General features: G+C 43.0%; 1 protein-coding gene across 1 annotated transcript in view; it reads left to right on the top strand.

Annotated features, from left to right (window-relative positions):
* The window catches only part of LOC119428911 (sodium channel protein type 2 subunit alpha), a 79,710-nt gene that overhangs the window by 7,666 nt on the left and 57,370 nt on the right, over nucleotides 1–14,674 (top strand). The window contains exons 2-6 of the mRNA XM_037696608.1: nucleotides 5,787–6,106; nucleotides 7,573–7,691; nucleotides 7,918–8,007; nucleotides 10,461–10,589; nucleotides 14,278–14,369. Coding sequence (XP_037552536.1) covers nucleotides 5,840–6,106; nucleotides 7,573–7,691; nucleotides 7,918–8,007; nucleotides 10,461–10,589; nucleotides 14,278–14,369 — 697 coding nt within the window. The 5' untranslated portion in view covers nucleotides 5,787–5,839. The remainder of the gene's footprint in view (nucleotides 1–5,786; nucleotides 6,107–7,572; nucleotides 7,692–7,917; nucleotides 8,008–10,460; nucleotides 10,590–14,277; nucleotides 14,370–14,674) is intronic.

The following is a 14,674-nucleotide window of genomic DNA, read 5'->3' as shown; positions in this document are numbered from 1 at the left end:
TGGTGTCCACGAGCACCAGGGACAGCTCCTGGTGTCCACGAGCACCAGGGACAGCTCCTGGTGTCCACGAGCACCGCGGACAGCTCCTGGTGTCCACGAGCACCAGGGACAGCTCCTGGTGGCCACGAGCACCAGGGACAGCTCCTGGTGTCCACGAGCACCACGGACAGCTCCTGGTGGGCCTGCGTGTCATCTGAGCTGGTTTTGATCCAGACAGAAAGAGCTCTGAGCAAACACTTCTTTAAAAAATAAATAAACAAAAGGTCCTGGACACAAAGAGAGGTTTCCACTTGTTTGTTTTGAAGGCAGCTGCTCTGCTTAGCTCCGCACGGAAAGTCGGCGCCGTGAGGCTTTACGGTTTCTGACGTCACTTTGACTTCTGGCTTAAAAAGAAGGTTGAAGCTTGTTTTAGTCCAAGATGGCCGCTTCAGCTAGTCCATCTCAACATGCACTAAAAAACCTAAATTTTACACATGCTCAGGTAAAATATTTGACAGTCCCAACCCAGCTATTTTAGTGAACACTGTCTGTCTGTTAGCAAAATATCCCATGAACCCTGAGCAAAATGACTATACAAGCCGTCTAGTCAGGTCTCCTGCTCCTCACCTGTCTCACTGTCGGGGGCTAAAGGTGCAGAAACATCTGCTGTCGTTTGACTCCAGCTCATAGAAAGTGTTTCATAACCAGACAGCAACAGTGTAAATATTGTTAAGGCTTCTAGGAGCCACTTTAGCTGTTTTTATTTATTTCAAATGTTGCTGTTTAGGCCAATCCAACCAAACATTTGTCAACTCTTCAATGTGGCTTTGATATTTAATTCAAGCTAAGACGTTTTATTTCCAGACATTCGGACTTTAAAGAGCTTGCTCATTGGTCTACGTACGTTTTGACATAGTTTGTTGAATCTGTTAAAGGATGTGAACTGGGTGACTGGTCAGGCAATGAATTTGGCCAATTTGTGTAAATCTATCTGTGAAAGAAATGCTTTGGCCATGACCGCATACGCCAACCTGAGGCAGACACATGTTGGTACTTTAACCTCCTTTGTCAATACATTATTCAGAACAAGGATGCTTTTCTATTTATTTATTTTTAACAAAAAAAAGTCTTTTGGAGCCTTCCTACCTTTCATTTGTAAGGTAGGAAGTGTTACTTTTAGGGAGAAAACTTGGAGATGTTCAGAATCACATACTGTAGTAGTACTGCATACTAATTAGACCTGTTGCGATAAACAATAAATCAATTAATCGCATGATAGATGAAAATTGTCAACCTCATTTTCATTTACCGGCTTCATCGTTTCTTCGCGTCTCTCTCTTTCTACTGAAGACACTGGATGACAAAAAGCTCAACCCCGGCGCTCTTCACTGACCCCTCCCTTTAAAATCTGTTTTAACCGTTCAAAATCACGTTTTAGCATTGTTAAAAGCAGCTAAGCAGAGAAGCTAAGCTACGAGCTAAGCTAACAGGCCGACCTCGGGAAGCAACCGTCGTCTTGTCGAAGCTCCAAAATTCACGGTTGAGACTTGTGAAGAAGCTGAGAAATTGTTTACTGATTTTCAAATACCATGCAGAAGAGCTCAAAGCACACCGAGCGTCCGTCGTTTTGAGAACCGAAAAATAGAAACGACAGACAGCCCATGTCACGTCAAGGGGCCGCCCTCCCATTTTTCTTAGAGACGCTGCACGCTCCCTCACTATCCATCCTTCGGTTCAGTCTTATACTGCCATCCAGTGGTCAAAAAAGGTACTACTACACACAAATTGACCAACATTTCTTCTTAAATTTGACAATACTCAATTATTGTCAAATTTCCAACAATATTATCGTTTATCGCAATATTTTCTGAGACAATTAATCGCCCATTTATCTTGACAGGCCTAGTTCTAAACAATGTTTCTAAACGCTCTAAAAGAGCACAGCATGTCATGGTCTCTGCTCTCTGCCAGCGCTCCTGGCCACGCCCACCTCTCCACTGTGGGGCACATGTGGGCTGCACACAGGTGCTAATGATATCAATTTTTTTTTTTTAAATCCATGCCAATCTTGCGGCTCATCCATCAATCAGCCAATTGTGTGTCCTGTCCAATCTTACTTTGAAAAACCAAGAAGGAGTGAGTCCGCGAAAGTCGAACTTGTAACTGGTAAAACTTGTGTCCATGCAGGTCATGGCCATGCGTCTCTGCTTAGTGGTTCCGACTCCTCTGGGCCTGGTTTATTGTCAGAACAGCGGTGCGGTGTTTCGGTTCTTCCTGATGAGTCAAGGCTAGCACTGTACCTCCATTTTTATTTTACGGGTAAAAAAGAAGTAAAGCTAATGAATTAAGGAGACCTCGACTTTGAGATCCAGTTTGAAGGGAGATTCCAGTTTTCGATGCCACAAGGAACAGGACCCGTGTGTGAGACCTCGAGGCACCAAGCATCCGTTGGTGATGGCTCACCAGAGTGCTTTGAGAAGATTTGCTGGTGTTCTTTCTCACCATTTCCTGTGGGGAAACGATGGGTCTCTGGGTGTGAACTGACCCGTTGGCAGGGGAGTCTGGTCTCGCTGCTGACTGAGACAATAATTACTGTCTGCTGCATTTGTTTATACTGAAAGCTATCGTTACAGCACTCCATTGATTTTTCTCTCCAGTCCGCCAAATAATTAACTGCCGGACCAGACTTCCTCCGTTTCTGCAGAGGCCTCTTTGTCTATGAAGTAAAACGCAGCAATAAAACGATTAAGACCGATGCCTTCATGGGGAAACTGTGAAGAGTGTGCTGTCCACAAGCGATGTTTTGCTTGACGTTGTTCAGCGCTTCATCTTTGTTTACGCATGTCGGACACTAATTCTGGACTTTGTCTGCTTTGGTTAAAACCAAATAAAATGTTCTCTTTGTCAGGTCTGTGGCACCGTGTGATTTATTTATTTTTTTGATTCGCACATGAGCCATGGCTATAGTCATCATCCGTTATAAAACGGACAACGTCAGACCATTGTGTCAAACAGAAAGCCACTCGAAGGAGGTATTAGTCACTCTGAGCCATTAGCATGTGAAATCTGCTTCGTTTTCAGGGTTTGCTTATGAAAAGGCGGGAGAGAAGCCATTTTTCTGTGAACTTGCGTCAACCGAAGTTCACATCTACCAAACTAAGATGGCAAATTATCATGATAGAACAAGAGCCTTGAGAGGTAAAAATGATAACAGACTGTTTACAATCTAACTAGTCAAGTTTTAAGTTTTTGGCCAAAAAGACCAACTTGTCCACATTTTCTGCCAAAATCTCAGATCTAGTTTCAGTGAATATTTCCAGCGGTGGAGAAAACCGCTCACTAGCAACAGGTGGCAGGAATAAAGAGGCAGAGCTTTGCTAATTCTGCAGTGTGGCTGTATTTGGCCTCATTACTCACAACCTCTTGGACCTGCTGCCACAGGTGGGACAGGTCCCTGGAAACGTTCAGAGTTCAGTCACAGACTTCTTAGCTGGAGGTGATCCCTGGTGGATTTCCCTGAAGAGGAAGAAGACTCAGCTGTTCTCTCTGTCCCAGACTGGAAATAAAACAGAGGTTTAAAAAAAATGAGTTAATAAGATTATAATTTTAAATATAATAATAATAAAATAACAATACCTCTTCTTGAACAGCCATCATTTCTGTTAAGATGTGGCTGAGTCTCTCGCTCATCAGGGCTTTAATCTGGTCCATGGCTTGTTGACAATATCAGTTTTATCTTTTTTCATCAAGTGCTGCTACAACTTTTTGGCTGAAGTGTTGACGTGACTTGACGTCGTAGCGGCGCTCAATAACTTTAAAGCCGGCGCATCAACAACAGAAACGTAGGTCCAGAGCTTTAACAACTCCTACAGCTTGTGTTATTGCTCTGGACCGATCTGAACGACCTGATAAAGGTTGTTTAAATGCTGCTGCTATCGGTGTTTGTACCAACCAAGCTGCTAGAAGAGACGTTCACGCTCGGACGATGTCGTTTCAAGTGCGTTAATGAGTTAGACGTGTTGCTGCTGCAGATCCAATCTCCGTGAAACAACGTTGACGCACAGCTTTGGAGTTGTCTTTTAACAAGAAAGCCATAATGTTCCCCAACAGGAGACCGCAACGAGAAGCTAATGCTAATGCTGCGCGTGCTGCAAGATAATAGCGCCGTGCTGAAACACGCGTAGGAACTTTAGTTCCGCGGCGCATAATCTCTCGTTAATAAATTGTATTTAATTAAAAAAATAACCGAAACGGTATATACATAAGGTTCTGCCTCAAGTGGAGGAGTTCAAGTATCTCAGGGTTTTGTTCACAAGTGAGGGAAGAACGGAGCGTGAGATTGACGGACGGATTGGAGCATCTGCAGTATTGCGGACTCTGTACCGGTCCGTTGTGGTGAAGAGAGAGCTGAGCTGTAAGGCAAAGCTCTCTGTTTACCGGTTGGTCTACGTTCCTACCCTCAGTGACTGAAAGAATGAGATCGCGGATACAGGCGGTTGAAATGAGTTTTCTCCGCAGGGTAGCTGGACTCTCCCTTAGAGACAGGGTGAGAAGTTCAGTTATTCGGGAGAGACTCGGAGTAGAACTGATAGTCCTCCACATCGAGAGGAGCCAGTTGAGGTGGTTCGGGCATCTGGTAAGGATGCCCCATGGCACCTCCCTAAAGAGGTGCTTCGGGCATGTCTAACTGGGAGGAGACCTCGGGGAAGACCCATGACACGCTGGAGAGACCATGTCTCTCGGTTGTCCTGGGAACGCCTTGGAGTCCTCCCAGAAGAGCTGGAAGAGGTGGCTGTGGAAAGAGATGTCTGGGCCTCCCCGCTCAAGCTGCTGCCCCCGCGACCCGACTTCTGAATAAGCGGAAGATAATGGATGGATGGATGGAAAGCTTTGTAGTCTCTGTAAGTAGGTCTAGGGGAAAAATATCTGTATGGGTTTCGGTTATCGGCCAAATAAGTTTTAACATATCGGCATATCAGATATCGGCCAAAAATCCAATATCGTACATCCCTATCTATGCACATTAGATGTACTAAGATGGGTTCTAGGTGGAGGTGGGCCCTTTTTTGTTTGAAGTGAGGCTGAATAAGTTGAGGTGAGGAGGGAGTCCTAATAGTCCACTGTAGTCATCACTCTTTGTTAAAATCAGGTCTCGAGTCCCCGAGGCTCAGTGGGATTAACCTGTATAGATAAAGGTTGGATGAATAATAGACAAGGATGTTTGTAGATGACATTGCAGTTTGTAGGGAGCAGGTGGAAGAGAGCCTGGAGAGGTAGAGGCATGAAAGTCAGTAGAAGCATAAAGGAATACATTTGTGTGAACATGAGGGAAGCAGGTGGAACTAAGGCTTGGCTATATGAATAAAAATTTATATTGTGGTATTTCATAGTTTTATCACAATTTATATAAAATCTTTCTTTAATCACTGAATTCTTGTTTAATTCGAAACCTAATGCTGTCGTCAACTGTAGGGTTTCCTTGTAGGGATGGAGAGAGAGCTGTTATGTATGAGACGTGCCTTGAAAAAACTAGGAAATTAGATGGAAAAAGTAAAAATAGTTGACTTCTCATTATGTAGTCATAGTTTTAATACACAATAGAAATCTTTCAATATGTTCAAGTACTCTCTTCCAAAGGGTGCAATAGTAAAGCTTCAAAGAGGAGAGGAACATTCTTGGAAATAGGGGCCAACCATTAGTTCCTACAATGATTTGGTTGAGATGCATTTGATGGGTTGACCTAGAAATGTATGAATTATTTACAGGCTCTGACACCTCGTTGTCTCCGTCTTTCTTTTCTGCTGCAGCTCTCTGCCCCAGCTGAGCCTCTCGCTGCCCTCTGAAGGAGCAGGATGACAAGATGGCACAGCTGCTTGTACCGCCCGGACCAGACAGCTTCCGCCCCTTCCTCCCCGAGTCGCTGGCCGCCATCGAGAGGCGCATCGCCGAGGAGAAGGCCCGGAGACCGCGGGCGGAGCGCCGCAGCGACGAAGACGATGAAAATGGGCCCAGGCCCAACAGCGACTTGGAGGCGGGGAAGTCTCTGCCCTTCATCTACGGAGACACCCCTCCTCACCTGGTGTCGACCCCTCTGGAAGACCTTGACACCTACTACAGCAATCAGAAGGTCTGTTCTCCACAGTTTCTAATATTTATGAAAGAAGTATGGAAGAACATGGATCATTACCCCTGAGGATGTGTTCTCATGACAATGTCATGCAATATTAGCACACCCTTATATTTACATATCCAAGCAAAGACTAGCTTTGGGATATCTCACAAAATAATCATAACAAAGAAAAATGAAACGACAGAAACAAACAGTATGTTGTTCGCTAATAGGGAGTTCATCAAGGAGCGTTTGAAAGGTTTTGATGACTTTGATTAAACTGACCATCACTATCTACCTTGGGTATGCTCTTGTTATCTTACACGTATTTAAACCCAACGAGGACTATTTATTTCCCTAAGAAAAGCTACAAAAAGCGATTTTTCTTTAAGTTAAAGCTTGTGTTTGAAATACTGCAACTCCCACATTTGTATCAATGCTTCTGTTATTTGCTCATAATTACCTTGTTAAGGATGAAAGGGAACATTAAACATGTGAAAGTAAAATTCACTTGTATCATATACACCGTTTCCCCTAGATTACTTGGCATGCTGGGGGTGGGGGTGGAGGGGCGGGGTTTAGCAAAGCATTATAATATTTATAGGTCTGAACTGCTTATTCTGTTGCTAAAATCTCTGCTCCTTGTTCGAGAGGGGATTTTGTAGGCAAAGCGCTCGGTTCTGTTGAAAGGGTGGAACGCCCTCCCTGGATATTGGTAGGGCAAACAGTGATACTGTATACCTTTAAGTTAGCTTCACACTACTGTTAAACACAAAACCTTCTGTTCTTGAACTCGTTAGCTTAGCCTATATCTTAGCCAGCATACTTGCTAAGGATACTTGGTACTTCTAGTTATATAACAACCAACAATGGTGTACCACAAGGCTCAGTCTTGAGACCCACCCTATTTACAATCTACAGAAGTGACATAGGTCAGAACATTCCTGATAGATCCTTGCAGTTATATGCAGACGAAACAGTAGTTTATTGTCGAACTAAATCAGTTGCTTACGTGTTCCAGCTTTTACAGTCTGCATTCGACATCATCCAGTCAGATGTTTCGTCTCAAACTGGTGCTAAATGCTGATAAGACCTAAGGGAGTTGTTTTCAAACAGGAAGTTGGTACCAACAGTCCTTCCGTCTGTCTTATCTACGAATGGTGTTGCTATTGAGTTTGTGGGTTCTTACAGATACTTATACAATACTTGATGCGCATAACCACATATCAAAAACTTGATAAAGAAACTGAAATTAAAACTGGGTTTCTTGTTCAGAAATGGATCTTGCTGAACTCATGTATCAAACCAGGACTCAACCAACATTTTTAATTCAAAAATACGACTTCGTCAGTCTAACTCAGTCCTCTGCTCGTATGGTTTGTCACTCATAAACTATAGTGCACTGAAATGTTACTTTACTGTTGTTTGTCTCTGGGGAGCATCGGTGTTTTGTCCTCTTTTAACACTTCCCTTCTGTTTTTCAGACCTTCATAGTATTGAATCGTGGGAAGGCAATCTTCCGTTTCAATGCCACTTCTGCCTTGTACATCCTGAACCCCTTCAACCCTCTAAGAAGATTAGCTATTAAAGTTTTAGTGCACTCATATCCTTTGGATTAAAGAATTTATCAGAGTAAAGAAGGAATTACACCAGCGTCTGTTAAAGACTTAATTTGTCTTTTTTTTTTTAGTTCAGCGCTGAAACACAGATTGAACTGAACTTGATGATGAAATTTTAATTTAAACTGTTTTATGGTTGGGCTGTTTAATATATATATATATATATATTATTTATTTTTTTACTGTTTTATACCTTAACTTTGTTCTTACGATGTTCAGCATGTTGATCATGTTCACCATCTTGACCAACTGTGCTTTTATGACCCTGAGTAACCCCCCGGAATGGGCCAAGAATGTAGAGTAAGTACCAACAATGTCCATTTTCTCATCTCACTATCACATCAGTCAAATCTGAAAGCATCAATGTAATAATTAGGACGTAGATTAGCTATGTTTTTACAAGGAACCAAGCTAGGTGTTGGGGGGGAAACGGTACATGTATGTAAGGGTGGCGCTCAGTGCAGAAGCTTTGGACACGGACAGTGAAGACAAACATTGTGTGAACAGTTGGACAGAAAAGGAGAGAACGATGGTTTAAACACGGTACGTTAAAATAAAACACTTGTCCGGTTCAGAAAATGCAGAAGTAAAAAAAAAAAAGTCTGGTGCTGCTGATCAGAGTCGTACCATTTAAGTGACATTTTTAAAACTAGGCCAGTGGAAAATCATCAGTATTTTAATTCAACATCCCGGACGTCAAGCTTCATTTCCTCACAGCTCGCCGAGGCTTTTGAGAAGGACATCTTTCTGGAGTTCAATTCAGTTCAGTTTGTGTATATGGCACCAAGTCGCAACAGAAGTCGTCTCAGGGCACTGAACAGAAACATTCATATATAAAATAATAATTTAACATTATTTATCTGAGGAGCAGACGGATTTGAGTTTAACTCCATCACAGAACTCTCATCTTGAGCAAGCATGAAGGAGACAGTGGAAAGAAAAACACTCTTATGAGGAAGAAACCTTTAGCAGAACCAGGCTCGGGACAAGCGGCCATCTGCTTCAACTGGCTGAGTTTGAGAGGAACAGATACACAATGGCAGGTTCAAGAATCACATGTTAAAATAGAACTAGTATCAAATGAAAACTATTCAATTTTAAGAAGTGAGGTCAATTTGTCCTCTAGTAGTCTCAGCTTAAGACGGAATGACAAAACAACCCTAATTATAGGATTTATCAAAAATGAAAGTCTTGCGCCCAGTCTTCAAACTGGACAATGTGTCGACATCATGGACAGAAACTGGAAGTCGGTTCCACAAGAGAGGAGCCTGATAACTGAAAGATCTTCCTCCCATTCTGCTTTTGGAAACTCTAGGAACCACAAGTAAACCTGCAGTCTGAGAATGAAGTGCTCTGTTAGGAAAATATGGAACAATAAGATCTGTAATATAAGATGGAGCTAGGTTGTTGAGGGCTTTGTAGGTTAGAAGTAAGATTTTGAATTCAATTCTGGATTTGACAGGGAGCCAATGGAGAGAAGCTAAAACTGGAGAGATATGATCTCTCCCACTAACTCCAGTTAAGACTCTGGCAGCAGCATTTTGGATCAACTGAAGACGTTTTAAAGACGTGGACACCCAGATAATAAACCATTGCAATAGTCCAGTCTAGACGTGACAAATGCATGGACCAGTTTTTCTGCATCGTTTTTAGAGAAGATGTTTCTAATCTTAGTGATATTACGCAGGTGGAAGAAGGCGGTTCTAGTAATGTTTTTAATGTGGGGGATAAAAGACATGTCCTGATCAAAAATAACTCCAAGATTTTTAACATTAGAGCTGGAGGACAGATTAATGCCATCTAAGGAGGGAGAAAGACTGAAAAATTCATTCCTAAGGTGCTCAGGTCCACAAACTAAAACCTCAGTCTTGTCTCATTGAGTCTCAGTCTCAGTCTTGTCTTATTGAGCATGCTTCAGGATACTCAGTCTTGTCTGTTCAAAAGCAGAAAATTAAGGGTCATCCATGTTTTTATGTCTTTAATTCATGTTTGTAGTCTAAGTAACTGATTGGATTCACTGTGTTTCATGGACAAATATAACTGTGTGTCATCAGCATAACAATGAAAATGTATCCCATGATGTTTCATAACCTAATGGAAGCATAAAGATAAAGAGTATTGAGAGTTGATGAAACTTTCTGTTCGACTCATGGCCCGTGAGTTAGTTTTTACAGTTCAAATGGGATTTAAAAAGGCACTAAAGTAATTATTTTCTTTAAATTTCCCATTTGTTTTATTTTTCTTCCGTACTAAATCGTGACCTTTTGTTCAGCGGTACATACTGCACCGTGACATAGGTATAACGTTACTCTTAGTGCATTTCTTTTAGTTTTATAAAGCACGCTTCTTTACATTTTATGGCAAACACAAATATGACGGATCATATTTATTAAGTCCCCGTGTGGCACAAGCTAAAGCTCCTAACGTTCTGCGCTGTTGTTGTAAAAAGCTCGAGACAAAATCACCAAGTGTTGCTTTTATTGTTCACGTGCTGTTTAACTTTAGTCATCCTTAAGATGAATGTACGGTTTCTAGCTGCAATGAAAATAAACTGATAGCTTTGTCAAAATTAACAAGGTCTAATGTCAGCTAATGTTTTAGAGATGAAGGAATCGTATCAAAAGACTGGACGACTATGAGGAGGTCGTGTGGAGAGACTGTGAATAGAGGCTTTGTCACGTTGCCTCTGCAATCAGAACCAATCTTCCTCTCTGTGTGTTTTCATTTCCTCTCTTCCTCACCTTGTTTACCAGGTACACATTCACGGGGATTTACACCTTCGAGTCTCTTATAAAGATCCTGGCCCGGGGCTTCTGTGTGGGGAAGTTCACGTTCCTGCGGGACCCGTGGAACTGGCTGGATTTCAGCGTCATACTCATGGCGTAAGTATTATGACAAGCGTGGTTAGGCTCAGCCTAACGAGATGTGGCACAGATTTAGCAGCCGAAGGCTTGTAATGCTAATCAGCCTTTCAGTTTATGAAGTCCGTCTAAATGTGAGAAGAAGGAACAGAGGGGCGCGTGGTAATTTTCAGCTTACTGGTTTTAACTGTGTAGCCTGTAGGGTGGCTGTTAAATCTACAGTGGTCTGCAAACGCATTCACCTCCCTAAGATGCTACATACATTGTTTTTGTAATCAAACAAGACAAAAATAAACAAAACAACTGTGCACAGCTATGAAAGTGAAAATGTTAGAGCCACCTTTTGTCGCAGTTTCAGCAGAAGGTCTTTTTAGCGCGATGATGCCGCCACCATGCTTCGCTGAGGCCAGTAATTATGTGGCGTTTGAAGGTAATGATTGGGGCTCAAAGTGAAGCCACTAGAAGCTTCTATTACGTATCCATCCATCACTTTTTGTCCCCCGTCACAGAGCGAAGAGGCGAATTAGGAATACCGTCCGTATGCCTTTCCATCTATCTTGGGAGCATGATAACTTGGAAAAATAATTGAGGTACCAACTTCCATTTAGGTGTGTGGTTGAATCTAGGCGTAACAAAAGTCCCTATCAAAAATCATGTTGCCATGTCAAAATCCAAGATGGCTGCCGTCATGTATTTAATTATTCATATGTTATCTTGATCATTTTGAGGAAACAATGCTGTCTAGTTGCTAGGCTGTTAGGGTGGCCAAAGATGAATCTTTAGAGGCCAAGGCCACCATTAGCCAATTATTGGCTCTGCCATTACATCTGGTGGTGGATAAAATTGCTCCTTCTGCTCGTCAGGATCTGTCACTCTGTGCTAGAGCTGTCATTTCTAACCCAGAGTCCGGCCCCGCCTGATCCGGATTAGGGCTGGGCCATAATGTGCTGGCTGGGCCAGTGTCGGGCTTTTGATTGTGTCAGTAGACACATGCGGCTGACGATCCAATTATATGGCAACATGGCTTGCCATACAGTCACCAGCCGCACACAGCCTTTTGGCCGTGCGCTGACCAGCCTTGAAAGAGGTAAAAAAAAAAGTTCAGTTAAGCTTCAGATGGGACTATACTGCCAGGCAGCGATTCGTCAAAGCCCAAATGGACATTTATTCAGCCTCTGCACTCAGTGGACGAGCGCGGTCGAAGACCCAAACAGGTGAGATCCCAAAATCATGTCAGAGCAGGGTCCGTGTCTGAATAATGCAGAATGCAGGCAGAAAAAGGGATTTAATGAGCTTTGACGGCCACGAAAGGACTAACACCCCCTCATCTCCAATCTTCTGCCCCGTTAGTCGCGCGTGTCTGCCGACCGTTAATAACTATATAAGCAGTCAAAGTTTAATTAAAAATGTTTGGGTTTTTTCCAGGTTCAGACCTGTAATTACCGTTAATTCATCGGGTCAGGTGTGGTTTGGAAATGATGGCTACGGCCTGGGGTCTGATTTTTTTGGCCCTAATGCAACTCTATGCCACCTCGGACTAGCAAAAAGAACTACTTCAGTTCTACATAGTGTAACTCCTACCCACTTGAATATCTTGCACCAGAAACATTAAGGTTTATTTGCATTCCTTGTTCAGTTCCAGTCCTGAAAAACACTCATCTCAAAAACTACAAACATTCACTATTCAATCCCCTCAGTGACGGCGTGGACATCGGCAGACCGCTTAGTTGCACAGTTTTTGGGGGTGGATGAAGAAAAGTTTTAGAGGAGTGATTTGTGGCAAAAGGGTGTCAGCAAAGGTCAAAGGAAAAGTTTACAAGACAGTGGTGAGACCAGCTGTGTTGTATGGGCTGGAGACGGAGACATGGACAAAAAGAACTGGAAGTAGCAAAGCCGAAGATGATGAGGTTAATCTTCGGAGTGACAAGGATGGATAAGATTAGGAATGAGATCATCAGAGGTACAGCACAGGTTGAACAAGTGGGAGATAAAGTTAGAGAGGACACACTGAGATGGTTTGGACATGTCCAGAGGAGGGACAGTGTGTATATTGGTAGGATGTTAGAAATGCAGCTGCCAGGAAAAAGACAAACCCAAACAGGAGATGTATAAGACTCTTTCATAAAACAGTCCAAATGGCTGCACAGACAAGTCCGCCTTTAAGCGTTAGCCTTTTATAAATCGCTAATGAAGTCAGACGCTTCCTGCTCAGATGTGTTTTCAGAGCGGAACCAAAGGAGGCGTTGAGCAGGACTCAGCTGGGCTGACTTGGAGCATGTAACGTGTCAGTTACTACACGTTATGAATTAACTCACTTTAGCAATCTTCTTTGAGGTTAACTATTTTTTAAGCTAACTACAAAGTAGCATAATTGATATTATCTTTAATAAAACAGTTTCTTGTTTAATCCCCTGAGTGGGTGGTCATACTAATGTCATCAGTTCATCACATTACTGAGCCGCAGCACCAGTTTAAAAAAAAAAAAAAATTTAATACTTGCCAGCCAGCCCAGTTATATTACCATCTTGCTCGACGGCACAAAGGTGGCATGTCTTCAACTCCCCTTGCTGCCTCTGTGAGTCTTCTGAATTGACCAAGGTGGCCAGAACACATCTCAGTCTCGGACCGACGCATCTTGTGAATGAGACTACCGTATTTTCAGGCCTATAAGTCGCATCAGTCCAAAAAAGTGTAATAATTTGAAAAAATCCATAAATATGTCGCTTCGCTGTATAAGTCACATCTATTATGCGTCACCGCTGACAACCTGGAAACGTGGGCCGGTGTTGTGCCAAAAATCGATTGGCGGCCGCGGGACTGTGCACAGGAGGACTTTAACAAGAATTTAACAAGATTAACACTTAAAAACAATTATTTGTTTGCTCTAAATTATAGTAAAGGTATGTCTCAGTCTAACTTTTACCTAATAAATGCACTTCAGTTGTCAAATTAACTGCATTTTGCCTGGACTATGGCAAGCTAACTGTGTCATTAATAGCCACTTTTACCTATTATATTACACAACGGCATGCCATACTATTCAAGTGCTATCTAGCAGCAGAAAATGGTAGTGTTCAGTAGTTTCAATGTCAGAATGGAGGAAAACGGTCATATCTCAGCCAAAAATTGTTTTATAAATATGGAGAAAAAAAATCTATAAATAAGTCGTTTTGACGTATAAGTCGCAGGGTTTGCAAATTAGACAAAAAGGTGCGACTTATAGGCCGGAAAATACGTTATACATGCAGTTACAGGGGACGTGGAGGAGGACTCGCTGTGGGAACCTCTGAAGAAGGAACAGTTGAAATACCTTTAAATATTACAAAGTATTTTATATAAATGCATTACTTTTAACCAATTGAATACCCAATAAAATCCAGGTTATAAAGCAACAAAAAATGGGGGGGGTGAATACTTTTGTGACCACTGTCTTACGTAGTAATGGATGTGAGCCCTGAAAGCATGAAGTATCTGGCCCACATTAGGCGTCGCGCCTCAGCGACTTCAGCTACATGTCCTACGAGCTAAAGAAGAAGCCTTCAGCACTAAAGTGCATGCTCTTCATCACATGATTGTAGAGTTTACGCTGACATTGTGTGTTGGATAATCCTGTAAAGTGTACTGTAAACGGTGGCTCTGATGTGTCTCGTGTGTGGCTGAGCAGCAGCCTGTGCATTGCTCTGCAGTAACTGTGCATTTAATCCTGCAGGTATATAACAGAGTTTGTAAACCTAGGCAATGTTTCCGCTCTGCGCACATTCAGAGTATTGCGAGCTTTGAAAACTATCTCAGTAATCCCAGGTAAGGCTGCCTGTGCCTGCTGGCATTTGTCCTCTGTGTGTGACTGTTTACCGTCCCCCCTCCCCCGGACTCCTCACCCCACCCCCCCCCCCCCCCCCGCCCTACCCACGACCCTTCCTTGTTGTCTTGTGGCGGCCTCGTGTGTGGGTGCCTGATCCTGTGGTTTTCTTTATGCGCGTGTGCGTGCGTGTCCCGCCCCCTTCCTCCTCCTCCTCCTCCCTACCCCTCTTCCAAAATGCCCCCCCCTCCCCCCCCCCCCCCCCCCCCCCCTCGTTCCCTTACAGATATGTCACAGAGTTTGTGGA

Source organism: Nematolebias whitei, chromosome 23, assembly GCF_014905685.2.
Source record: "Nematolebias whitei isolate Nwh7 chromosome 23, NemWhi1, whole genome shotgun sequence".
Taxonomy (NCBI): Eukaryota; Metazoa; Chordata; class Actinopteri; order Cyprinodontiformes; family Rivulidae; genus Nematolebias; species Nematolebias whitei.
Note: the sequence above shows the minus strand (reverse complement) of the source record. Positions and strands in the feature narration are given on the sequence as shown.